Below are 24,888 nucleotides of genomic sequence, written 5' to 3'. Positions count from 1 at the left end.
AGAAAACCCACTTTCTTAATCCTTGTTCCTGAATTTGTAGCATCGATAGGTATCCCCCGGAGTAGCCAGTCTCCTTGAATCTCTGGACTTGGTTACTGAGAGACATTTCTGGTTTCTGTGACCTGACAGACTGTCCGCCGACATGCAGGACTACGGTTTAATCATCGACGGAGCCGCGCTGTCCTTGATCATGAAGCCTCGGGAGGATGGGAGCTCCAGCAACTACCGCGAGTTGTTCCTGGACATCTGCCGGAACTGCAGCGCCGTGCTCTGCTGCAGGATGGCCCCGCTGCAGAAGGCCCAGGTGTGCTGGGGGCGGGGCTGCAGGGGGCCCAGGCGTGCTGGGGTCGGGGCTGCAGGGGGCCCAGGTGGGCTGGGGGCGGGGCTGCAGGGGGCCCAGGTGTGCTGGGGTTGGGGCTGCAGGGGGCCCAGGCGTGCTGGGGGCGGGGCTGCCGGGGGCCCAGGTGTGCTGGGGGCGGGGCTGCAGGGGGCCCAGGTGTGCTGGGGGCGGGGCTGCAGGGGGCCCAGGCGTGCTGGGGGCGGGGCTGCAGGGGGCCCAGGCGTGCTGGGGGCGGGGCTGCAGGGGGCCCAGGTGTGCTGGGGGCGGGGCTGCAGGGGGTCCAGGTGTGCTGGGGGCGGGGCTGCAGGGGGTCCAGGTGTGCTGGGGGCGGGGCGGCAGGGGGCCCAGGTGTGCTGGGGTGGGGCTGAGGGAGGCTCAGGTGTGCTGGGGGGGCAGGGCTGCAGAAGGCTCAGGTGTGCTGGGGGCGGGGCTACAGGGGGCCCAGGTGTGCTGGGGGCGGGGCTGCAGAAGGCTCAGGCCTGCTGGGGGGGGGCGGGGCTGCAGAAGGCTCAGGCATGCTGGGGGGCAGGGCTGGAGGGGGCCCAGGTGTGCTGGGGTGGGGCTGCAGGAGGCTCAGGTGTGCTTGGGGCGGGGCTGAGGGAGGCCCAGGCGTGCTGGGGGGGCAGGGCTGCAGAAGGCTCAGGCATGCTGGGGGGCAGGGCTGCAGAAGGCTCAGGCGTGCTGGGGGCGGGGCTGCAGGAGGCTCAGGTGTGCTTGGGGCGGGGCTGAGGGAGGCCCAGGCGTGCTGGGGGCGGGGCTGCAGGGGGCCCAGGCGTGCTGGGGGCGGGGCTGCAGGAGGCTCAGGCGTGCTGGGGGCGGGGCTGCAGGGGGCCCAGGCGTGCTGGGGGCGGGGCTGCAGGAGGCTCAGGCATGCTGGGGGGCAGGGCTGCAGGAGGCTCAGGCGTGCTGGGGTCGGGGCTGCCGTCGGCCCAGGCGTGCCCTCGAGCTGCATCCAACCTTGTGTAGTGATGTCCGGACTGGAACAAAGGGTACTGTTTTGTCTTCACATGTTACCTTTTGGGTTCTTAAGTGACTTCTCAAAGTTTGATACCAATTAGTGTTTCAGCCTTGAATCAAGAAGACAAGCCATAGTTTTTCCCTCATCTCTTCTGTCTTGCATCATGGAACATTATACTTATACACATAAATAGGGGGGAAAAAGACTGTAAAGAAACAGACTAAAAATTTGGAAATTATTGCATTGAGCTGTCAGATTTGGTTTTGCACACATGACAAATTTGAAAGTTGAAAGAACAGCTTATTTTAAAAATAGATGCTTGATACAAGGCAACTTGGCATAGCACCATCTTCTAACGGAGTGCAGCGTTCACACACTGCCCCCACCTGTATTTAAATCTGTCTCCCCCACATTTAAGTGAGTGGGGCAGCCCCTGAAAATGGGTCCATGGGTTTCTTGTCTCTGTCCTCAGCCTCCCCCTCAGCCTGCTCAGCTCATCTCATTGCGATCATTTCTCAGCTGCTTCTGCTTAAGTGTGTTTCGCTTTTAACATGAAAAAGACTTTATCCTGTATGGATAAAATGCACTGCATATAATAAATAATTCACTCTAAACAGTTGTTTCATTTTCCTTGACAAACTTTGACGTCTTTGTCATTTCTGCCTAGTTAGTGGATGACCTTTGCAAAAATAAAACAGAGATGACAAAGTCTTCATTCACTTCTTTTCCAGATTGTTAAGTTAATCAAGTTGTCGAAAGAGCACCCTATCACCTTGGCGATCGGCGATGGCGCAAATGATGTCAGCATGATCCTGGAGGCCCACGTTGGCATCGGTAAGCCCCTGGGCTCAAACCCCCTGCCCCTCACAGTTTGTCCCTCAGCCGGACCCGGGGGGACACAGAAAAGGCAGGACCATAGGATTCAGACGCACGTTTAGGGCACGCCTGTGACGCAGAGCGTTCAGGGCTGGAAGCCCACAGTAACGGCTCAGTCTAACCCCGCTTTGCTGGTCCCCGTGTCCACCTTCGAGGGCAGAGGAGGGCTGATTGGGCGCGTGCGCTCCCTCTTGTAGGCGTCATTGGGAAGGAAGGTCGTCAGGCTGCAAGGAACAGTGACTACGCAATACCCAAGTTTAAGCATTTAAAGAAGATGCTGCTTGTTCACGGGCATTTTTACTATATTCGAATATCCGAGCTTGTGCAATACTTCTTTTATAAGGTAGGAAGGCTCTCTGCTCGTCTCACCGTCTCGGGGTGTGTAATGGGTTGGATGGAAGGCCGGCCGTGATGCCCCGAGGCTATGGGGGTGACTTGTCCTCAAGTGGAAGGAAGGGGTCCATGGGAGGATTCCCAGGAGGAGGCGCCCATCCCTCTTCTCTCAGAACTGAATGTAGAACCATCGGGAGCCACACTGTAATAGGTTGAGGAAGGGCCGTTCTTTCACCTTCCTTGAACTAGTTCTTCCTTCATTATGCAGTTTGATTCTTCCCTGTCTATGCTGACACCCAAGGTGCCTCCTCATTTCTGTTAGGAGTTCCCCTTTGCTCTGATCTCGGGGAGACCGGCCTGGTCCCAGCTGCACCATGGGGGCCCCTGAAGTGAGAGAGGAGTTTTAGAGTCGTTGCCCATCTTGGAGGATGAGGGGCGCTTTGCCGGGGTGGAGTGTGTCTCAGGCCAGCCTCTTAGGAACCCAGTGACACCCCTTACACTGCGCCCTTAAACTAACAGGCATGTGGCTTATCTTTCAGAATGTCTGCTTCATTTTCCCTCAGTTTTTATACCAGTTCTTCTGTGGATTTTCACAGCAGGTGAGTCATCAGGCCTGAGGTCGAGCTCCCCTGAGTCTCACCCGCTCTCCCCGAGTGTGTCTGTGGTGGGCGGAGGGTGGACGGTGGGGCGTGCAGGCCAGGTGACCTCCATCCCACTACTGACCTGCTTTCACCTGAAGCAGCCAGACTGGAGAAAACTGAAGCCTGAAGATGGCGATCGAATTGCAAACTTTCACGCAGCTTTTTGTTGCTGCAAGTTTGCAGTGGCAGGACCGGGGTGGGGGCGGGAGTCAGCCATGATGTTTATCCTGACCAGCTAACATCATGATGCTTTGAAAAACATCCTGGCCCCTCAGTCTCTATAGAAGAGTGGCTCTGTGTGCATTTGAGAATTCTCGAGTTTGTGGGCCTCTCCAGAGGAAAAATACGTGTGCATGTTTAAACAAATTCCCCAAAAACCTCACCGAGGTGCCGGGGCGCTGTTCTCACGCGCGTCTCGGCCCTGCAGACTCTGTATGACACTGCCTACCTGACTCTCTACAACATCAGCTTCACCTCCCTCCCCATCCTGCTGTACAGCCTGATGGAGCAGCACGTCGCCACGGACACGCTCAAGAGGGACCCTGCCCTCTACAGGTACCGAGGGCTCCGCGCCGTGGATGCCGAAAAGGACCGGGCACCTGCAGATCATGCCTGGTGGAAGTACTTAAAGACCAGAAACAAACAAACAAAAAAAAAAAACCCCAGACCATCCAAAGTTAGCCGACACACACGCTTCCCCAGAAGGTTCTTCACTTCACACGGGAGGCAGTGTGGCTTAAGTGAATCTCCAAACTTAGGGTTCACGCTGCATTTGAAACGAGGACGTTAAGCCAGTTTGTGTTTCCCTGTGATCCTTGTGAAAGAACTTGGGGTGACAGTGTCCACCCCCCCGGCCCTGGTGGATCCTGGCAGAGTCAAGTAGGTTCCATTCAGGGAGAAAGAAAGTTAACAGAGCTGATCTCAGGGTGCACTTTTCTGCTGAGAAGTCTTTCTTATAACAAGGAAAAGATTCTTCTGCTATTTTAGAACTGCACCCCAGAATCTCTGGCCACACAGTGTGCTGCCATTACTGTGGCTTTTTAAATCAGACATGTTATTTCCAGAACATTTTAGACGCACATGTGGTTGTGGCTTCCCGGTGGCTCAGTGGTAAAGAATCCGCCTGCAAAGCAGGAGACCTGGGTTCCATCCCTGGGTCAGGAAGATCCCCTGGAGGAGGGCATGGCAACCCACTCAGTGTCCTTGCCTGGAGAATCCCACGGACAGAGGAGCCTGGCGGGCTACAGTCCATGGGGTTGCAAAGGGTTGGACGCAACTGAGCCACTCAGCATGTGGTTGTAAGAAATAGTAGAGAGGCTCCCTGGAGGTTTTATCCGGAGTCCCCCGTGAGGACATCTGACTGACCTGCGGAAGCACGGGACAGGTCACACCTGGGTCCCGACACCACACAGCTCCCCTCCCGCGTCGTCCCTGGCCGGTGCCATGGTGCCTCACACCCTGTGTCCTTACTTCTGGAAACAGGAGTGTGGACCCCACCCTCTTTCTGCCCATGGGGGTCTCCCAGTCCACTCTGAGGAATAAAGCGTCCTAACAGGGATGGTCCAGGACGGTCCCTGGGGAGTACGTCTGAAAAGCAGCTTGCCTGTGCTGCCAGCGAGCGCAAGCGAGTGTCTGCTGGCCGCTCCTGTGTCAGCTGGGACCTTCCCGTCACACTGCACGGTCGCCCCGTGCTCCGTGCTCCGACCTTGGTGGCTTCAGCTAGGACAGCTGCGTGCTGTGAGCCGCCCCAAGGCTTTCCCGGGGCCAGGTGTGGTCTTGAGAGCAGTGGCAGGCAGTGTGACGTGTGGCCTGAGCACGTGTGCAGGCCTCAGGCCCACCTGCACCCCCCTCAGCTCCGCAGCTCACGGTGTGTGCTGGTCAGTGGGTGGGGGGGAACAGGGGTCTGCTGACAGCTGGACAGACGGGCAGGGACCGGGAAGCCCGTGGGCTCACAGCGCGCGCTGGTCAGCGGGCAGGCAGAGACAGGGTCTGCTGACAGCTGGACAGACGGGCGGGGACCGGGAAGCCTGCGGGCTCACAGCGCGTGCTGGTCAGCGGGCAGGCAGAGACGGGGTCTGCTGACGGCTGGACAGACGGGCGGGGACCGGGAAGCCTGTGGGCTCACAGCGCGTGCCGGTCAGCGGGCGGGCGGAGACGGGGTCTGCTGACAGCTGGACAGACGGGCGGGGACCGGGAGGCCGTGGGCTCACAGCGCGTGCCGGTCAGCGGGCGGGCGGAGACGGGGTCTGCTGACAGCGGGACAGACGGGCGGGGACCGGGAGGCCGTGGACGTGGTCGGGCTGCCCCAGGCCCCCTCTGGAGCTCGGCCGAGCGGGTGTCGGTCGGGCCTCGCCCTCCTGCCGCCGCCCGGCCCCTGGCCCTGCTGTCTCGGGGCCCTCAGTGGGTCGGGGCCCCCGGACGCTCACGTGTCCCCACCTCTGCTCCCTCAGGGACATCGCCAAGAACGCGCTCCTGCACTGGCGCGTGTTCATCTACTGGACGCTCTTAGGCTTGTTCGACGCGCTGGTGTTTTTCTTCGGTGCTTACTTCATGTTTGAAAACACGACTGTGACCAGCAATGGGCAGGTTCGTGTGGGGCTGGGCCGCAGTGACAGGGCTGCGGGTTCTGGGGTGAAGCTCGGGATGGCCCAGGCTTGGCACGGCCGGCGGGGTCGGCGTCTGGGTGTCTGCCGCAGGTGGAGCGGACCCAACGGCGGGGCTCTGCCGGCTGCAGGGACACCCTTCTCGGGGCAGGCGGGTCCAACCTTTATAGCTTATAGTTCACCGTCAGTCATTTATCTAGGGGTCCAACTCGGTCATCCAGACATGGCTTATTTAATTTGGGAAATATTTTGGTATTTAACCCCCTGTAGCATCTGTTCACGTCCTTAGCTTATGTTCCGTTTCCTTAGCGATGTGTAGCTTCCGATAGACACTCAGCTCTCTGGGCCCCGCACAGTCTCTGGGGGTGTTTTATTTGTATCTTCTTTTCTCCTCTGCCGCACTTCCTCCCCACTCTCAGATAGCGACCACCAACACGCACATGGTAAGACATCTGTGAGCGTGTCCTCTGTGTTTCTGGAGTGCATTCCGAATAAAATATTTCTCGAAAATATTTTCCAGTGTGACCCCCCCTGTGTGCTTTGTCAGTAGAAATGCTGTTAGCCAGCCCCCCCGTGTCCGTAGGAGCAAGGTCGGCCCAGAGAGCGTGTGTGCCCACCTGGGTCGCTTTTGCTGGCAGCCATCCCTGGATTTCCGTGCCAGGATCGCCCGCCGTGTCAACGACGTTTGACTGGGTCTGTGTGGTCTTCCCTTGCCCTAAATAAGTAGGAAGGGGCACAGGCGGGCGCAGCCGGGGTGGGGTGGGGGATGCTCTGACCGTGGCCGGCCCCTCGCTGCCTGGAGAGTCAGGAGGCCGCGGCCCTGGGCGTCCTGCTTCCAATCCAGTGTCCCGGGGTCAACAAAGCAGAACGGGGCTTTGAGCAGGGGTCGCCTGCTCATCCTGATGGATGGGGCGCCTCTCTCTGCCCATCTCTGCCTCTGCGTGTTTGGCCTGAAGTTCTGAGTCTTGCTGTGTGTCCCGGGCAACTTGTTTGCCCGTCAATTTCTCTGTTTCTTTTTTCTCGTGGCTGAAAAGGGCTGTTGTCTCTCATTGTAACTTAAGCCAGCGTTTACTAAATTGAGGGTTTTTCAGAGCCTTACTGGAATTTTCGGAAATCTTCCCATTTTTAGAGACTTTTAGCTGAGTGGCTCTCGGGTGCCGCCAGCGGTGGGGGGGCTGACTCGCACTGTCTCCATCTCTTCGCGTCTTCACGGGGCTCTCCCCGGGTCCAGCAATGAGCACGTACCCGTGTGCATCTTGCAGAGCTCAGACTCCGTGTCCCGAGCACCGAGGTCCCGGTTCCGGGCATCACCCTCGCCCCCTGCCATCGCCCCTCCAGCTGGACGGTTTCCTGGAGTTAAAGTCGAGGAGACGGATGCTCAGGCAGACAGGGGGTGATGGTGGGGAGTTAGAGCAAGCCCGGGTGCGTGTTTAGTCCACGAGCCTGCTGAAGAGCCCGGCTCTCACGCCAGGAGGTGACGTGAGCCCTGCCCCTCAAGCCCACAGATGGTGGGTGTGTGTGTGTGGGCAGGACACACACCCTGGACATGGATGTGGGTCGCTGGGCAGCCTCGCATGCAGACCTGTGTGGGGGCCATGTGTCGCCTGGCTGCTCTGTGGTCAGAGGTACCGGCCCGCGTGGTTTTGAGGTCCTTCCTGTGAGCCAGGGCTTCTGCTGGTTCCTATTTCTCTGCCTCTCTCTCCCGAGGGTGCGCTGAGCCACTCCAGGACCTGGATCCCAGCGTCCAGAGGGTCTTTCCTGAGATTCTCAAGCACCTTCCCCCGCACCTTGAAGCTGAGTACCTTTGCTCGGCTGATCTTGGACAAAAGTGTTGGTTAGAACCTGGAATGATGACAGGAAGGGAGACGGAGGTAGAGAGGCCCCCAGTCGTCAGGGACCCCGAGCTCTGAGGCCCCAGGGGACAGAACCCGCACGGGTCATGCACTGCCTGTCACGGGAGACGCTCCCGAGACTCCCAGTAGTGTCAGCAAGCAGCCGGCAGGACAGTCCTGCAAAGCAAGGTGCTGGACGCGGGCATTGGTCCACAGCTGGGCCTCGGGTCCCAGGTGCTTGGGACCGTGAGCAACCTAAAGACTCAGAGGCATGAGAGCGAGACCAGTGCTAAGCGGCGCAATGCCCGCCGGCCCAGGGCGGGCCTGTGTCCCCAGGAACGCAGAGGCCCAGGGCTGAGTGCCCACGGCGTCCGTGGTCGGACTCAGGACCCAGACGTGGCGTCTTCTTCCAGACTGCTGACTCTTAGATGATTCCTGTGTGTCCGGCGGGTGGGAGTGTTGGCTGGCTCACAGAACTGAGAACATGTTATCAGCTGGTTCTGTGTCATTCAAACCAAGCTGCAGACGAGCTGTGAGTCCAGCACAGCCTCGGGTGGCCGGTGGCGCCTTCAGTCTCGGGCAGCGGGTGCTCCGTGACGGCAGCCTTGCAGCCGCCCTTCCAAGGGGCCCACCTCTTGCTGGTGGGACGGTCAGGAGGTGACCGCTGAGACCTCTGTCGACTCGGGAATGTTCGTGGATCTGTCGAAAGGACGATAGAATTGGTGACGACCTTTGAGACAGAAATTCAAGTTTGGAGTCCTTTCCTCACAGACAAGAGCCACGCTGTCTTGCAGATGAGAGGAGAAGACAGTGATGTGACTGCAGTTGAACAGCGGGGCATTCCTGGGCAGATGGGCAGTAATAGAAGCCAGGAAGTTCCGAGAGCCGGCCTCCTGCCCTGCCTGGCGGGCTGAACACAGGGCTACCCGAGGCTCCACACGGGTCCGAGTTTGCACGTGAAGGGAGCGTGATAGACATTTAGTAGACGGCCCTCCGAGTGTGACAGACGGTCCTGTGCGTGTGATAAAACGCTCCTCCGAGTGTGACAGACGTTCCTGCGACTGCGACCTTCAGGAAACACAGGATGTGCTGTCGTGGAATCGTCTTATCTGTAAGAACTGAATCAGTCTGGGAAATTCCCTGCAGAGTGCTCAGTCTCAGAGGAAAAGAGTGTGAAGAGGAGGGATTAAACCGGGACCGCTTGTGGGGGCTGTGGGGGCCAGAGCCGCCCCCTTATCCTCCCACGCGGCCCCGGTGTTCCTGGAGCCCCCACGGGGACCCCCTGTGTGATGACAGTGTCACCCCGTGTGATGCTCCCCACAGGGACACAATGTTACTGTCGGAAATCAGACCAGACGTAGGGCGTCACTGGGGACTGGGGAACTGACCTCACTTGGGAAGAGTCCCCTCCTCGGACGACCCTTTGAGAGAGGGGCTTGGACCCCAGTGAAGCCCCCGCTAAAGAGCGTAGAAACGAGGGTGGACGGTTTCAGTATCTCAGCCCGGGCTCTCCCGCAGGTAAGGAAGCCTGGAGGAGCTCCTGGAGCGTTATGTGGCCGCGTCCCCGTGAGCCAGGACGGCCGCACCCTGCATTGTCCCCAGGCCCACGCATGCTGTTCTCTGATGTTTTAAGGGATCTTGGGGTTCCCGCCCAGCAGGGGTGGCAGACTCGGGGGCCTGGGGCGTAAGGAGGCAGATGGCCAGCCCCGGGGCTCCTGCCTACCCAGCTGAAGGTCCCGGGGGGTTCAGAGCTGCCGCCTCTCTGCTTTTGGCTGAAAACGGCAGCTTCAGGGGAAAGGACACAGGCGCCACGTCCTCCTGCACCTGCTGGGCGTGCCCAGCGCGGCCCGCCTGACCTGGCTTCCTGCCCCCAGCGTTAAGCCTTGAACACAGAGCGTTGCTTTGGGCGGATCCCGGCCTGGGCACGTCGCCGTGGGGTGCCATCCAGACCCCCGGCGCCTGCCTGCTGGAGGCCAGTGACCCCCGTCCACCAATGTCCCCAGACATGGCAGGTGGCCCCCAGCTCGGGACAGACGCCCCTGTGGCGAGAGCCACTGAGCCCAGTTTTGATCACGATGATGAAGTGAAGAATCAAGTGATGAGGGGCCTTAGGTCCGTTTCCTACAAAAGTCCAAATGCTTCGGTTTTTCTTCTAGAATATTCTCTAAGCAGATTCTGTCTCACTAAACGTATCACAGACCGGCCGCGCACACACTCACCTGAAGTGAGCTGCCTGCAGGGATGTTTCTTTGGTTGAGGACTAACCACGGTTCCAGCTTCTCCTGCTTTGTGGCTTGCGGCTCTGGGTTTGCTCAAGGCAGAGTAGGAGCTCTTTCTGAGAGGCCCAGCTCACAGATCTGAGAAGCCAGAATTGGGTCAGCCAGCTCCTGTGAAGTATCACGTCCCAGAGGCTGGTTTGTCCCCAGGATAGACTCTCCGTGTCCCGTGTTTCCTCCTGCTTGTGTCTGTGTCTGTGGACCGGAACCGCGTTGTCTCCCGGAATGACGTGCGCGCTTCCCGTGGGCCGAGCCGCGTCTCTCTGGGGCCGTGAGGGGCCGTGCTCTGTGTCCAGGGCTCCGGCCGCGGGCCCGCCCTGGCCTCCGTGCAGTTCCATCCTGTCTCCCCCACTCCCCTTCTGTGAGTCCCACGGGCCCCCCTGGTGATGCCGCCCCAGGAGGGTGCCACCATGGTCTGTTGTCCGGACCCTCCAACCCAGGGCTGTGAGTTGGAAAGAGGACAGACGCACTCCCCTAAGGCTCGCTTCGGCCACGCAGAGTGAGTTGGGTGGGGCGATGGGCTGAAGGTCTCGTCTGCACGAAACACGGGCCGGAGGAGTAGAGTGGGTGCCGTGCCCACCGAGACGCCAGCTCCCGGTGTCCCGTCCGGCTCGTGGGGCACCGAGGGGGAGGCTCGGGGCGGCCTGCAGGGAGGACTGGGTGCCCACGGACGCTGCTGGGGCCGGGGGCCGGGGGCCTGGGTGCGGCCCACCCCCATTGCAGTGACACCAGGAGGTCCCCGCGTCTCGGGCTGGACGAGTTGGCGGTGGGTGGGTGGGGTGCTCAGGCACTTGTGTTGAGTGTGAAAGAGGCAGTCTGTGTTAACAAGAGGTGACTGGACTTTCTCTCCACAGGTGTTTGGAAACTGGACGTTTGGGACCCTGGTGTTCACGGCAATGGTGTTCACAGTCACCCTGAAGGTACCATCCCTGAGCGCATGTGCTTCCTCCAGGCACGGTCAGCCGCCCGGTGACCCCAGGGTCCCCACCCCGCTGCTACCGTGTCCTCGGCCCCGAGGGGCGAGCTCAGAAACACACAGCAGGGGAGGAGGGAAATTCCACAGCCTTTTCTGTGAAAGGACTGGAATTAGACTGCTTCTACGTGGCAAGCAGCCCCCATTATAGTCAAAGCACCGTTTAACCAAAACAGATGAATGTATTGTGGGAAGCTGAGCTCATTTTTAAAGTCAAGTCAGACTCTTCGCGGCCTATCTTCACAAAGGTCCCAAATCCTACCAGCCTGGGTCAGAGAGTGAGGCAGAAGTCCCAGAGCCTGTGCTGGGGAGTGGCGTCTCCAGCAGGCGGCGTGCCCACCCCGGGATCTGGGCACTTTCGGGCAGGGTGGGCCTGGGGAGCCGTCCTCTGGAAGGCAGGTGCGTTTCTCCCGCACAGGCCCCTGTAGACGCTCTGGCTGAAGTTAGGGCTTCGTTTCTGCTTCCTGTTCCCCCCAGCTCCCCTCCCCGGGCCCACGCCGACACGCGTGCGTGGCCCCGCTGCTAACCGCCTTGTCTGTCCTCAGCTGGCTCTGGACACCCACTACTGGACCTGGATAAACCACTTTGTCATCTGGGGGTCGCTGCTGTTCTATGTCGTCTTTTCCCTCCTCTGGGGAGGCGTCATCTGGTACGGACTTGATGATTTTTCAGTCACCGTTACAGCACTGGTCCTGCAGTGTCTTTCACCGAGGCCTGAAAACTCACGTTCCATACCACCGCGTTCCCGTGTGCGGGTGCAGGCTGCGTGCCCGCTGTGTGCAGGAGGGCTTCACGCCAGGGCCCAGGGGCCCGCGGGGACGAGGCGGGGTGGTCTCTGCCCCCTCCCCCAGGTTCTCAGTGAGGGAGACATGCTGCATCATGAGTGAGTCGGGGGACGAACAGACCAAACCCTCCAGGAAGGGACCGATCAGAGGTCGGGGACGGCTTCTCCAGAAAAGCTGTTATTTAAACAGAAACTTGGGAGAAAAGCACTGACCTCGTCCTGTGCGTGCTCTGGGCCGCTGGCCCTGGGCTGAGGCAGAGTCGTTCCTAAGGAAGGGAGCCCTGCACTCAAGGGCCCCGAGGCAGGCCCGGCAGGAAGGCTCCCCCGGAGACCGTTAGGATGCCATGGAAGACTTTAAACGGGGGCGCCGCAGAGCCCAGGTCCCCGTGTTGCCGGCTGAACGTGCGCCTGGCGGTGGACAGAGACGGACACGGTGGTCAGTCCTGACGGGCAGCGGCTGCGTTGGCCACAAGCGCACCTCCGCCCGCACAGTCCCTTCTGCCCGGGGCGCCTGCGCCGTCCCTTCTGCCCGGGGCGTCCCGTCTAAGTGGCCAGCCTGGGAGCTCCTCCTCATCCCTCACAGCCCTGGGGCCCGCCATGCTCCTCAGCCCTTCCCCTGGGTCACGTCACAGGCGGGCATGTCCGCCTGGCCCCTGGGCGCTTGTTCCCACCTGTCACACACGGGCAGGGGCTCCTGTGATTCCCCCCCCCCCCACCCCACCTGTGAGGCGCAGCACATCCTGAGCGGGGCTGCCGCTGGGGGCAGTGAGCCAGGCCCCAGGCCCGCCCAGACCTGAGGCCAGAAGCAGTGTCCCGGCCACCTGGCCTCCCCACTACTGAGCAGGGCTTGAGGGGAAGGGCAGGCAGCCCCCAGCCCTGGGAGAGGCCCCTGGTCCATCTGGTTCCTGCGTGGACACTGCTGCGTGGACGCCAGTCCACCCTGCGGCTGCTCCATTGCCAACCCCCGGTGGCCAGTCCACGCATTGCATGTCGGGAAAGCCAGACCAGCTCTTGGTGGATTTTTGGCCACCCCACTCCTGGCCAGAGATCCCTGTGGCTCCAGTGAGCTTTCCAAGCGGCTGTGTAAGAGAAAGCCTCCCCAGAAACCTCCTGGCCAGCTCCTGGGCCTGGACACTTCGGAGCGTGAAGCTGTGAGACTCAAGTTTAGTGCGGTCACTGCCAAATTCTAAGGCTTCCCAGGTGGCTCAGACGGTAAAGAATCTGCCTGCGATGCAGGAGAACCAGGTTTAGATTCCTGGGTCGGGAAGATCCTCTGGAGAAGGGAATGGCTACCCACTCCAGTATCCTTGCCTGGAGAATCCCATGGACAGAGGAGCCAGGCGGGTTACAGTCCATGGGGTCACACAGAGTCAGACAGGACTGACTGTTACTTTCACTTCACTGCCCGTCTCCAAAGGCATTCCTGGCCTACCTGGCAGGGAAGTCATTTCATTCTCTGTAGTTTTATAGAAATTTTAAAAAATTATTTTGGCATAAGCTTGTGTTTAGCCATTCTGCTGATGAGAACACGATCTTCTCTTTATTAATAGGTATTGAGCAAAACCCCCTGTTTCATGTTTAAAAGTCTTTCCTGCTGTTCTGAAGCTGAACTTCTGGGGCTTGTTCCCCCCTTGGAATGACCTCACAGACTCCGCCCTCCTTTTCTCACACACGCTAACCAGCCTTCAGGGCAAAGTCACGCAGCGCTGTGGGGGGGCGCCCCCCTGGTGACCTGGTGGTGAGAGCAGCGGGTGGACCGTGACCGTCAGAGATGGACGTGGACCCCCCAGGGCAGACGGCCCTCTGTGCGGGACTCGGGGGTCTCCGCCGGCTCCTCATTGGCCATCATGCTGTGCTTTTCTTTCCCTGGATACTGCAGGCCCTTCCTCAGTTATCAAAGGATGTACTACGTGTTCATACAGATGTTGTCCAGCGGCCCCGCCTGGCTGGCCATCGTCCTGCTGGTCACCGTCAGCCTGCTGCCCGACGTCCTCAAGAAGGTGCTGTGCAGGCAGCTGTGGCCCAGCGCCACGGAACGAGTGCAGGTACCAGGGGGGCGGGGCGTGGCCGGGGCACGGGGTCGGGGGGGGGGGGCTGCAGCTCTGGGGGCATGGGTTCGGGGGGGGCGTGGTGGGTCACGGCGGGGGCAGGGGGGAACGCAGCTGGGGGCACCGTGGCGGGGGCCAGCAGCCGGGGCGCTGCAGCCCTGGGCGCACTGCGGGGGGGGGCGGGGGGGCACCAGGGAGGCGGCAGGAAAGGTGGTCTGTCCAGTGTTACTAGTGAATTCCACAGTGACACGTGATTTTACACCTGAACTGAATGTCCAGTGCTTAGACTTGGTCAGCTAGCCCCTGAAATAAGGAAAAGATTAAGAGGAAAAAGATTAAGCCAATACAAAAGGCACATTATTTTGTGTGAACCTAAACAGGTTTTTTTAATTAATCCTTACTCCGAAGGTAAAGTCGCTTTATTTCTAGGGAGGAAGTGTGGCTCGGACTTGAGCGCTCATTATGGGGAATTCTGGTCCTGAGTAGGTAGGGCTGTTGTTTCTGTGCTCCCGAGGGGACTCCAACAAGCTGAACTCTGGATTCAGGAGATGGGTGAGATGCTAAGGATGCCCAGGCCAGCCTTCAAACAGAGATGTGACCTGGAGCTTCTAGAGAGCTCTCGGGGAGCGGACATCCCCCACCTCTTTACCCCTGTGACCCCCTCACCTCCTCACCCACACACCCTCTCCCCTGTGATCCCACACCTACTCACGCCTGTGACCCTTCACCCCCTCACCCCACACACCCTCTCCCCCTGTGACCCCACACCCTTCACCCCTGTGACCCTATACCTCCTCACCCTGAACCCCCTCCCCCTGTGACCCCACACTCCCTCCCCCATGTGACCCCTCCCCCCGTGATCCCGCACCCCTCCACTCTGTGACCCGGCACCCCTCTCCCCGCACCCTTCCCCCCTGTCCTGCTGTGCACCCTCGGGGAGGAGGAGGGATGCTCTGAGAGGCAGAGGCTGAAGCAGGCCGTCCTGCAGGATGCCTGGCCCACCTGCAGCACCAGGTGCTAATGCAGGTGTGAGTGACAGGAGGGCGGGGCGTGCAGGTGTGAGTGACAGGAGGGCAGGTGACCGCAGGCGAGGGCACCGCCCCCCATCCTGGGACTGAGCCCCTTTGGGGAACGCAGGGCCCTCTGGTCTTAGTCCTCAACCGCTGCGGCCGGCTGTGGGGTAGAGCATCCGTCACCGCACTGGCCGCCCCCAGAGGTGACTGGTCAGGTGGGCGAGCTCTCAGACCCCCGGGGCTGATCTCAGATGCTGCCCGGGGTGCCCAACCAGGGGGCACAGAGGGCTTAGAGCCGCCCCCGACCAGCAACTTCACAAGAGCTGCTCCGTGATCTCAGGCCATCCCAGGGAAGGGCCCGCGGGAGCACACGGGAGGTTTCCACCAGGCTGGGCTGGACCTCAGGGGCCACCGTGCCCACGTCTCCTGTGGCCGCAGGGACTCCGGGCACGGCCCCCAACTCACTGGCTTTTCTTGTCTCTTCCCTCCCTGGTTCCTTTCATCTTCCGGCCTCTTTGCCCAAATCTTGTTTAACGATGTGCATGGCCTCCTGACTTCTGACCTCTGACCTCTGGGACCGGCAGACTAGGAACCAGTGCCTTTCTGTCGAGCAGCCCACCGTCTTTATGCTTTCTCAGACTTCCAGCAGTCTGACTTTCTAACGGAACAAGGTGACGCTTTTCTGTCTTTCTGCATGTTTGGGACTTGATCGGAGGACCACAGAGGGCTGACGGTTAAGCTCGGGAGCCGCACACACAGGCCCTCCGGGGCCGCGGGCGCCGGCCATCTCCACCCACGCAGCCGCGCTGGCCTTCCTGGCCGGGTGGCAGCCGTGAGGCCGGTCCTGTCTCCGCGCGGCAGGGGCCGCTCCTGGGTCAGCGCCGGCCTTGCCCTAGAGCCCAGAGGCAGTCCTCCCTGTCCCTCGTGGGGCCCACAGGACTGGCGGGACCACAGCCCGGGGAGAGGCAGCCTCAGGCCGGGCCCCTGGCCTGTGGATGGGACAGGTGTGTTTGGGGCCAACTGTCTCACCAAAGTCCCTCTTATCTTTGTAAAAATATCTGATTGTTTTTAGAAACAGACTCCACCTGTGCCTTAAACAGCATCTGTGGCTCTCTCAGGGGCACTGAGCGGTCACGTCACACCGTTTTCTGTGGCCGCTGCCCAGGATGGAGGCTTCTCACCTGGAGCCAAGGCTTCAAGGACACACTTATCTGTTCTCAGTCATCTGTGTCCTGATGCCCCACTTGTGTGTCCCCATACTGGGCACACATTACTGCTTTACCAGGCAGCTTGCTTAATAGGAAAATGCCTAAAGCAAAGAAAAAAAAAAGGCCTTTTTTTTCTTTTAATAATTGTTCATCTTTTAAGTTCAAGTAATTAGTGGCAATCAAAATTTTTCTAATCTGGTGCATCAGAATTTATTAGAATAAACTACATAATATTATGTTTATGCACTTGAAAACATTTAGGATGAAATTATTAGGAACATTTTAATAAGTCACAGGAGGTGCTTGTGAAACCGGTTAAATCATGCCAACTCTGGGCTAAAAATAAATCGTCTGACAATTGATGGGGTGTATTGAGAGCTGGTTTGCTTCTGAGCCTTTGCAGAAGCCAGACTCTGCTGCTTGGCGCAGGGCTCTGAGCTCCGTGTGTCCGTGGCCGCGGCTGTGGCGGCAAGGTGTGCCAGGGGTGCCTGGAGCCACTGCTCAACTCACACGGGGTCCATGCGGTGCTGCTGCAAAACCAGACAATTTCGGCAAACCTTTGGAGGAACAAACCCTTGGCTAGTGCTTCCATGGAACATGCTGCATTTGAGATGGGTGGCTTTTTCTTTTCATCTGTCCAGTTAAAATGATAACCACAGAGGCCACCAGGTCTCACATGTAAACATGGGTGTGTACGTACACATGTATGGCATCTATATATACATGTGCGTGTATTCTGTCCACACCCGTGTGCACGCACAGCTGTGTGTGCTTCCCGAAAAGAGCCACCGCCCGCGCTAGTCTGCTTTGCCTCGCCCTCTGCCCCTCGCGCCTAGCCAGGGCACCTGCACCTCCGCCCTGCGCTTCTCCAGCTCCTGCAGCTGCCTTCTTCCGAGGCACTGAGAAACTCCTGCCACTTGACTACAAAGCCTCAGTGTTCGGACTAGAAACGCCCAACCCGCTGGCTGCGGCCCTGCCACGCCCCAACCTCCGGATTCTAGCTTCAGGCCAGGATTCTTTTGTTTGACTGGAGATGGGGCCAAGGGACAGGGCCAGGCAGGCACACAGGGACAGAGGGACAGACAGGCAGGCGGGTAGACAGGGACGCAGGGAGAGGCAGGTGCAGACAGGGACAGGCAGACAGACAGACAGGGACAGGCAGGAACAGATGGACAGGCAGATACATACAGAGGGGCAGGAAGGCAGGCTGACAGACAGAGACAGGCAGGTGCAGATAGAGGGGCAGACAGGCAGACAGAGACAGGCAGGAACAGACGGACAGAAAGACAGGGGACAGGAAGGCAGGTGGACAGGCAGGAGAACAAACAGGCACACAGGGACAGGCAGGAACAGACGGACAGGCAGGTGCAGACAGAGGGACAGGCAGACGGACAGGCAGGTGCAGACAGAGGGACAGGCAGACAGAGTGGCCGGTGCAGAGCTCCTCGCTGGGGCCTGCGTGCCCTCAGGAGCAGTGCCCTTTCCGGACGGTCGGGGTGAGTGGCAGGGCCGTCAGCCCCGGGCCCCGCGCCCCGACCATCGCCGCTCTTGCGCTGAGAGCCGGGCCTCCCCGCACGCGTACCCCTCGGCATCCCCGCGGAGCTGGGCGTGCGGCGCGGGCTCAGTGTCTGTCCTCGCCTTGCAGAGGAGCCCGAGCCGCCCAGCCCCGGCCGACGCCGCGCCGAGCCCCGACCGGCCGCTGCTGACGGACCGCGAGCCCCGGCCGAGGCGCGAGTAGCCAGAGGATAGGTAACGGCCGCCCGCGGGCAGCCCGTGTGCTGTGCTCACTTGTGGACCGCGCGGGTTTCCTCCAGAGCTGCGCCGTGCGGTGCCGTTTGTTAGGTTCACGGTGGCAGAGACTTGCCCACACGTGGGGTCCGTCCCCGGTAAGTGGCCCACCGGAGAGGCCGGCCACCTGGGGCTGCCTGCGGTGCACACCCAGGCACGCGTGCGAGCGTGCGTGCACACACACCTGTGCGGTGCGCAGGCCCACAGCGTCCTTCGGCTCCCGAAACACGGCCTTCATTCTCATCCGCGGTGGTGGGCGTGGCTCCACCTGAGAGGTCCTCCCGGAGAGACCCCCTTTTGGAATAAACAAGGGGATCTGAGCCAGGCCGGGGCAGGCGTCCAGCTGCGCCTTCAGCATCCAGAGCGGGCATCTCCGGGCCGGCTTCCCCCTCCCTGCCCATCCAGTCTGACCACCTGGGCCTCCGCGGCCGGAGCGGTCCAGCGAGATGCGCGGTGGGAGGAGCCGCACTCAGCCTGGGGCCCGGGGAGGGGCCTCGTGTTTACACACCTTCTGCGGGACTCTGGACGCGAGGAGGGGACGGATGGTTCACATGCCGCCCTGTGTCTGGCCCAGCTATGCTCGGGGGCGCCCCTGCCAGGGCAGCGAGGGCCGCGGCTGCGCTGGGTTCCGACGGGCGTTGGACACGGTCCGCGCAGGGTCCCGGGACTGACTCTGTCCTTTCTGTTTCCGCAGACCTCGCGCTCCGTGTCAGGACCACCTCTGGGGAGTTACCCACTTGCTTCTCTGTAGTCTCCAGCCCCGGGCAGCGCCCTGGAAGGCAGGGAACGCGGGGCCCCTCCTGCTCCGTCTCTCCCACCCTCGGCCCCAGGAGCGGCCACATGCAAGGGTCCCGCCGCAAAGGGCCGCGTGGCGTGTGCTGCTCTTGCGGCCGGGGGAGCAGGAAGACGGGACAGGCGTCCCCGAGTGGCGACCGGGAAGGACACGCACGAGCCCGCTACCCTCCCCGGCCCCGTGGCGACGGGAGGACTTCTGCTCGGGGGTCTCGGTCCGCTCCAGGCACGGCCACCACACCAGGACCTCCGGGGAGCATGGCCAAGCCTCGCAGGCGGGGGTCCGGTCTGCTCCGTCCTCCCAAGCCCAGCACCTCTGCTTTCGAAGCGGCCCGCGGACACCCCAGGACCGGCCCCCCGCCCGGTCCACGGCTGCCGTCCGAACCTGCGCGTGGTGACGCTGACCGCAGGGCGAGTGTGGCCCGACCCCGCCCCTCCGGGGGAGGTACTGCCCGCGTGCTCGGTGAGCCCCGCTCTGTCCCCCGCTGCCTCTAGGGGGGCCTGGCCGGTAAAGCACAGGTTCTGAGAGGTGCCCCTTCCCGCTCCGAGGGCGCAGGCGCGGTTTGCTGTTGTGGGAAGGGTGTTTCGGGGTTTGCGGGGACGCGTGGGGTCTAGGTGCCGGGGGCCGGCCTCTGCTGCGGTGCTCAGACCCCCACGGGGAGCGGCCTCTCGGGCGCGTGGGCCCCCATTTCCGCGCCGGGCTCAGGGTCGCCGGGGCGCCCCGGGAAACCCAAGAGCAATGCCGCCGCCCGCAGGCAGCTGCGCGGTAAACCCTGTCGCTCTCCTGTAACGAAATCTCCGTTTCTAGAAATAACCGTTCGACGTAGCCTTAACGGTCCGTAAGGAAAACATTTCAGTTTGAGGTCCAAACTTCAGAAGGTACACTGACGGCGTTTTAGGGGAGGGTCACCCGGAAGTAAGCGCTGCCCCCGCTGGATGCCCTGCGGACCGAGGCCGGGTGCTGAGCCCGCCGGGGCCCGCCCCGCGTCGCCCAGACCGCGTGGTTCGCTGGCGTAGTGCTCACCTGTGAGCCTGATCTGAACGAGGGGAGGAGCTGACCGCAGGAACAGGGCACCCAAGTGGCGCGGAGGAAGCAGGCAACACACGCTTACCAAAGAGCGGGGCGAGGCCGGGGTGGGGGCGTCGTCCCGAGGGCCCGCCCCTCTCGCTGCTCCTCACGCCCGCGGCCTGCGTGTGGCCCACACTAGACCCTGCAAACAGCGGCGTGTGCGTTTTTACAGCCGTTTTTAAGAGCCTAAAATGGGTATAAATGTCATACCTGTGGGGGGCAGATTCTCTGTATGTTTAGTTAACAAATTCTTTGTAATGTATTTTTTTAGAGATCTTAAAATTGCCTTTGCACTGAAGTATTTTCATAGCTGTTTATATCTCTTTTATTCCTTTATTTGTTAACGTACCATATCTAATTTTTAAAGTATGTTTTTAAAGCTTTTATTTTTTAAGTTGGAGACATTTTGGCCACTTTACATTTAAATTCTGATGAACGTTTTGGCTGAATGTCTCAATATCTGATGAATGTGAATTTTCAGATTTGACTTTATTCTCTGCACCTGTTTTGGCAGTAGCGAGTAGTTACAAGGCATAGAGTCTGATCATTTGCTCTGCTCTTTCTTCACCATTCATTGCAATTTCATCTGCTTTTTGTTTAGTTTTTAGTTTCTATCCTTCAGCCTTAAAATAGGAGCTTCTTGACGATTCGCTGTCTCCTTTCTGCCTGTATCCAGACGGTTATCACTTACCTCGGATAATTCAAGCCTCCTTAGGACAGTTACTGACCATTACGCGCCCCAGTACGTCTTCTTAAAATTGTTTGGGAAGTTCCTCAGTGACTGCGCCTGAAAATGTGAGATGGACCAGGGGCCTGAGACCAGAAGCCAGGGAGGGACGGGGAACCAGGGAAGGGACATTTCAGACAAGACAATGCGACTCCCACCTGGCGGTGGGCAGTGCTTACTTGCCTTAAACTGACCTTAGAGCAAGTAATTTAAGCATCTTCCTTAGTTTTGAAAATCTTACAGCTGCACAATAACCATGTTATCTCCCCCGTTGGTCTGGATGTCTGGTTCCCGACCCCCACGCCACCCCCCTGAGCTAGCTGCCTGTGGGCCCTGTAGCTCCGGCCACGCCACCGGAGGAGACCCGCCCTCGGGACCACCGCCAGACCCTCCCAGCTGCGGCCACATCCCGGCTGGGAGAGGAGATGCCCTCTCGGCCACTCCTGTTAGAACCCCAGTCAGCCCATTCCCGTGCCCTTAACTCCCAACATAGACCAAACGACCCCCAGAGGCGCGGCCCAAGAGGCTCGCTGGGGGCGGAGCTTCCGCAGCGACAGGTCGCAGCCGCCTAGTAGCCTTGTGAGACTTTGCAGCTTGAACACAGCAATGCCTCGCACACAGTTTAACTATTCTTAAATTCATGGGCATCAACCAAAAGTTCAGGGCAACCTAAGGGAAGTTTCCGGCCTTTTTCTTTAAAACCACTAAGTTCATCTGTTTTGCACTGATTATGAATAACCTAATACAACCACTTCTGCTTATCTTAATTAATGGTATTTATTTAACAACTCAGTGTAACAGCTTGGTATGCACTTTCTTTTGGAAGTTTCCCATTTCTAACTTTAAAAACAGGAAAAATGTCATCTGGCAAATGCATTCATTCTGTTTTTTTTTTAATAAGTTAAAGGGTAGGTGAATGGGGGTGAGAATCATTTTGATGTCTATAAACAAAGCTTTAATGAAGATGTGTCGGAGCATTATTAAAGTGTGATTCTACTTTTGCAGAAAAAATCTAAAGATCAGTTTATATAGCTTTATTTTTTACCTTATCAAAATATACAGAATTTTAATATGCATATATTGTCTCTGACTTAAAATTATGTGCGTCTGCATTGCTGTTTAAAATGTTCATTCATTATGTAATGTGATAAAAGAGAATCTTCGAAAATATATTTAACACAAATGTATCTATAGGTATTGTCATCATAAATACTGGAATTTATTTTTAAATTATTGAATATAGTAGGTGTGTTTAAGATAATAAATCAACCTCTGAACAGTAATGTTTAATTGATAATTTATTAATCTGCTTTGAAAAATTAAATGGTGAATTAAACCAAATCTTAAATTTCTGTAAAATTTATTTTGTATGCTACTGTTTTTTATTTCTGTAGATAAAGTATATCTTCATAACATTAATTATGATTGGACTTTTCTGCAGAATATCTAGGCAGGAGACCTGAATCTGCTTGCAATAAAGAAGAAAAAGTTCTGATTTAGTCTCTTTATAAATTAAAAAGATCATGGAAGTTGGTATTGAGTTTCTGCTAAGACGAGCTGCCGGGTAAACACTCTTCCAGCGAGTGTTTCTGTTGGGGATGAAGCCAGGGGAGCAGCCTCTCAGGATCGTGTGGGGTGGGGTGGCCTCGGCCCACACCTGCACCGCCAGGGCGGAGGGCACAGAGCAGGACACTCAGCGCTGCCCCCCGACTGTCCGCCAGACCCGCCCCCCGGGGTCTCCTCCGCTCCTCCTCTAGTCCAAACCCCGGCCCCCACCCCCCAGGGCTCCCGGGCAGTTTGGAGAGGGTCCTGCCCTGCCCCAGCGGGTTCCTCCAGGCCCCGAGAGGCCCCCTGGCACGGGGCCCAGCTGCTCTGCCCCCCCAGCCCTGCCCCCTTCGTCTGCTGGCCCCTGCCACCCCTGTACTTCCTGTCTCTGAAAACTGACCCCCACACACTCAGATCCTCACAGTCTCATTCCTGGGATTCTGACTCATTTGGGGGACCAGGGTGGACCCTGAGAAAGGGCCTTGCTGGGCTGGGGCAGGGTGGCCCCTTCAAGGCTGACGGGTCCCTCAGAAGGCCTCTGGCTTCACCGGGCACAATTCTAAAACTGGGGGCTTTTTCCCGGCTCCCAGACCACAAAGCAAGGGCAAGTAACTCACCCCGAGTGGGCGACCTTGGCTGTCACAGACCACACAGCGGCCAGCACGCCAGTCTACAGGAAGTAGATGCCGCAGGTGAGTCGGGTCCCAGGTGTGCTGTCTGCCGGGATCCAGCATCCACACCTGCCTCGGGTGACAGGGACCTGTGGCCACGCTGACCCTGGCAGCTAGGAGAAAAATGCTTGCCTTTCAAGTGAGTGAGGGCACCCCGGCCCGAGGCTGTGCGGGTGTGAACAGCCGGCTCCCACCAGTGTGCATGTGAACACAGCTCTTCATTCCACTGGGCTGGGTCCCAGTGTGATCAACATCTGCAATTATTAAGCTTCCTCTTTCAGGGAAAAATCTTAGAAATAATATGCAATTTATCAGTAACTTTCTTGCACTAAGAGGATACCCCTAAAACTGCATCATCATATTAACTTACCAGGTTGTTGTATAAAATCCGCTTTTTGTTGCATGTCACAGCACGACTGAGAAATAGTTCGCTGTTGTTGTGTTGGCTAAGAGAAGGGATTAAAACTGGTGTTTTGGAGTTGCAGTCAGCTCATGAGGCACTCCCTCTTTGAGCTTTTTCATCTTTCCAATCTGCTTCAGGTGCTGAGCGACCACAGAATGGTGGATGTTGGGTTCTTTGGCAACTTCTTGTGTGCTTCTAAGAGGATCAGCTTCAAAGATGGTTCTCACTCAGCTGTCCTTGTCGGCTTCCGATGGCCGGCCGCTACGCTCCTCAGCGTCAAGGCTCGCGTCAAGGCTCACGTGAGCCTTGATGCAGAACTCCCTGACCCCCCACTGCGCTGCATGTTCATTAGCAGCTCCTGGGCCAAATGCAAGTTGTCTCCGCTGCTTTACAACCCATTTTGAATTCAAGAAAATCACTGGAATTTGCTTTTTTGTCTAACATCATTTCCATAGACTAAAATAAATATAAAATAAACAGCAAGTAATAAGGTGATAGCAAAAAACATAAATCGAGAAATACACATTAAAATGTTGTATCACATAGTCACATTTATTAAGAATGTATTCCAATACCAAACAGCCAATTTCAACAATGTAAAACCGCAATTACTTTTGCACGAACCTAAATAGTTTGCTAGTGTCGAGAGCAGGCTGAAATGCAGACCAGACATGAACGTGGCAAACTGAAGCCGCCTGGCGTCATTTCAGGGCGGCTCCGGAGAGCACCCGCACCACGGGCCTTTAGGTCTCAGCGCCAAGGAGAATTCAGTGAGAGCAATGTGGCCGGCACGTGATTTACTAGAACAGGATGCTCCTGAGGCTTACAAGCGGGCAGGCAAGGCTGGGGGGCTCTGAGCACTTAGGGGGCTGTGGTTTGTACTCAAAGGAGGAGTGGAGAGGAGGGGAGGACCCTGTCTTTCCCGAGTAGACATTCTGCTGCCATCAGCTCCTCCTCCAGACTGGGTGGGAGAGTTTTCTTGTCTCTCCGTGGTCAAGCGAGGTCCACAGATGACTGTTTCGCAGGCGTGCAGAGAGCGTGGCCCAGGGACCGTTAACTTAGTGAACTCCCTGGGCAGGAAGTGGGGCTCATGCCCCATGGTCTCATTAGTTCGGGCCTCATGCTTCTGCTGGGGGTTTGTGCTGGAGCAAGCGGCTTTATCAAGAAGTCGTTAGCTTACAGGGATCCTCTATTTTCCTACTTCCCATCCCCTAGGGAGATTAACTATTCAATCACCGACTTTGTCCCTTCATTCTGTCCCTGCAAAAACCTGGAAACGAGCCATGACCGTGGCGCCTGCAGCTTGTCTTAGGACAGGGACGAGGTGGTGGTTCCCCGTGGACAGGACGGAGAGAAAGGACGGCCAGGCAGCACAGTGCTGCTTCCCGCCTGCGGCTAAAACCGCCCCTGCCATCTGCTCGCCCTGTCCCGGGGCCGCAGCAACGGGCACCACAAGCAGAGGTCAGCCTGGCTCCCTCGGGCTTCGAGCCTCCCAGCCTCGGGGCTCCTGGAGACCCATCTCTGCCTCCATCCTCACGCGGCGCCCACTCTGCCTGTCTCAGCGTCCACTTTCCACAAGGTCGCCAGTCACCTTGGGTGAGGGCCCCGCCCTGATGACCTCATTTTAGATAAATTGTATCTATAAAGGTCACATTCTAGAGTACCCGGGGTCAGGACCTCAACATATCTTTTTGGGGAGACACAATTCAACTGATGCTCTGCTTTGGGGCCCTGCGGCAGGGCAGAAACCCTCGTGCTGGGGGGGGGGCAGGGGGGTGCGTGTTGGGGACAGAACTCAGCCGCCCATCCTCACATCCCCACCCAGGGCTGCGCGGCCCTAACTCACCGTGGGCCACCGTGGCCCAGTGGGTCCCAGGGGTCCTGCCCACGCTGGGCCGGGTGCTAAGCACCTCCTTCCCCGTCTCATAAGTGTTCACAGCCTGACTCCACACTGGGGGTGAGCTCCGGGGGCCCCGGGACCCCGCCTGGGCAAGGTGAACTGCCCAGC

The 24,888-nt window shown here is 58.6% G+C and overlaps 1 protein-coding gene across 7 annotated transcripts in view; it reads left to right on the top strand.

Moving 5' to 3' along the window:
* Nucleotides 1-21,756, top strand: part of ATP11A (ATPase phospholipid transporting 11A) — a 102,216-nt gene extending 80,460 nt beyond the window's left edge. For 2 of the 7 annotated variants that reach the window (XM_070471386.1, XM_070471387.1), the window contains exons 20-31: nt 130-304; nt 2,030-2,132; nt 2,372-2,517; nt 3,047-3,106; nt 3,576-3,703; nt 5,599-5,734; nt 6,171-6,194; nt 10,714-10,779; nt 11,378-11,481; nt 13,496-13,661; nt 17,531-17,634; nt 18,368-21,756. In XM_070471386.1, the coding sequence (XP_070327487.1) occupies nt 130-304; nt 2,030-2,132; nt 2,372-2,517; nt 3,047-3,106; nt 3,576-3,703; nt 5,599-5,734; nt 6,171-6,194; nt 10,714-10,779; nt 11,378-11,481; nt 13,496-13,661; nt 17,531-17,623 (1,201 nt within the window). In that variant the 3' untranslated portion in view covers nt 17,624-17,634; nt 18,368-21,756. Of the gene's footprint in view, nt 1-129; nt 305-2,029; nt 2,133-2,371; nt 2,518-3,046; nt 3,107-3,575; nt 3,704-5,598; nt 5,735-6,170; nt 6,195-10,713; nt 10,780-11,377; nt 11,482-13,495; nt 13,662-15,261; nt 15,349-17,530; nt 17,635-18,367 lie in introns of those variants that run through there. The other 5 variants (XM_070471388.1, XM_070471389.1, XM_070471390.1 and 2 more) reach the window with 5 other exon arrangements.
* Nucleotides 21,757-24,888: the final 3,132 nt, after the last annotated feature.

This window comes from Odocoileus virginianus, chromosome 8, assembly GCF_023699985.2.
Source record: "Odocoileus virginianus isolate 20LAN1187 ecotype Illinois chromosome 8, Ovbor_1.2, whole genome shotgun sequence".
In the NCBI taxonomy this organism is placed as follows: Eukaryota; Metazoa; Chordata; class Mammalia; order Artiodactyla; family Cervidae; genus Odocoileus; species Odocoileus virginianus.
Note: the sequence above shows the minus strand (reverse complement) of the source record. Positions and strands in the feature narration are given on the sequence as shown.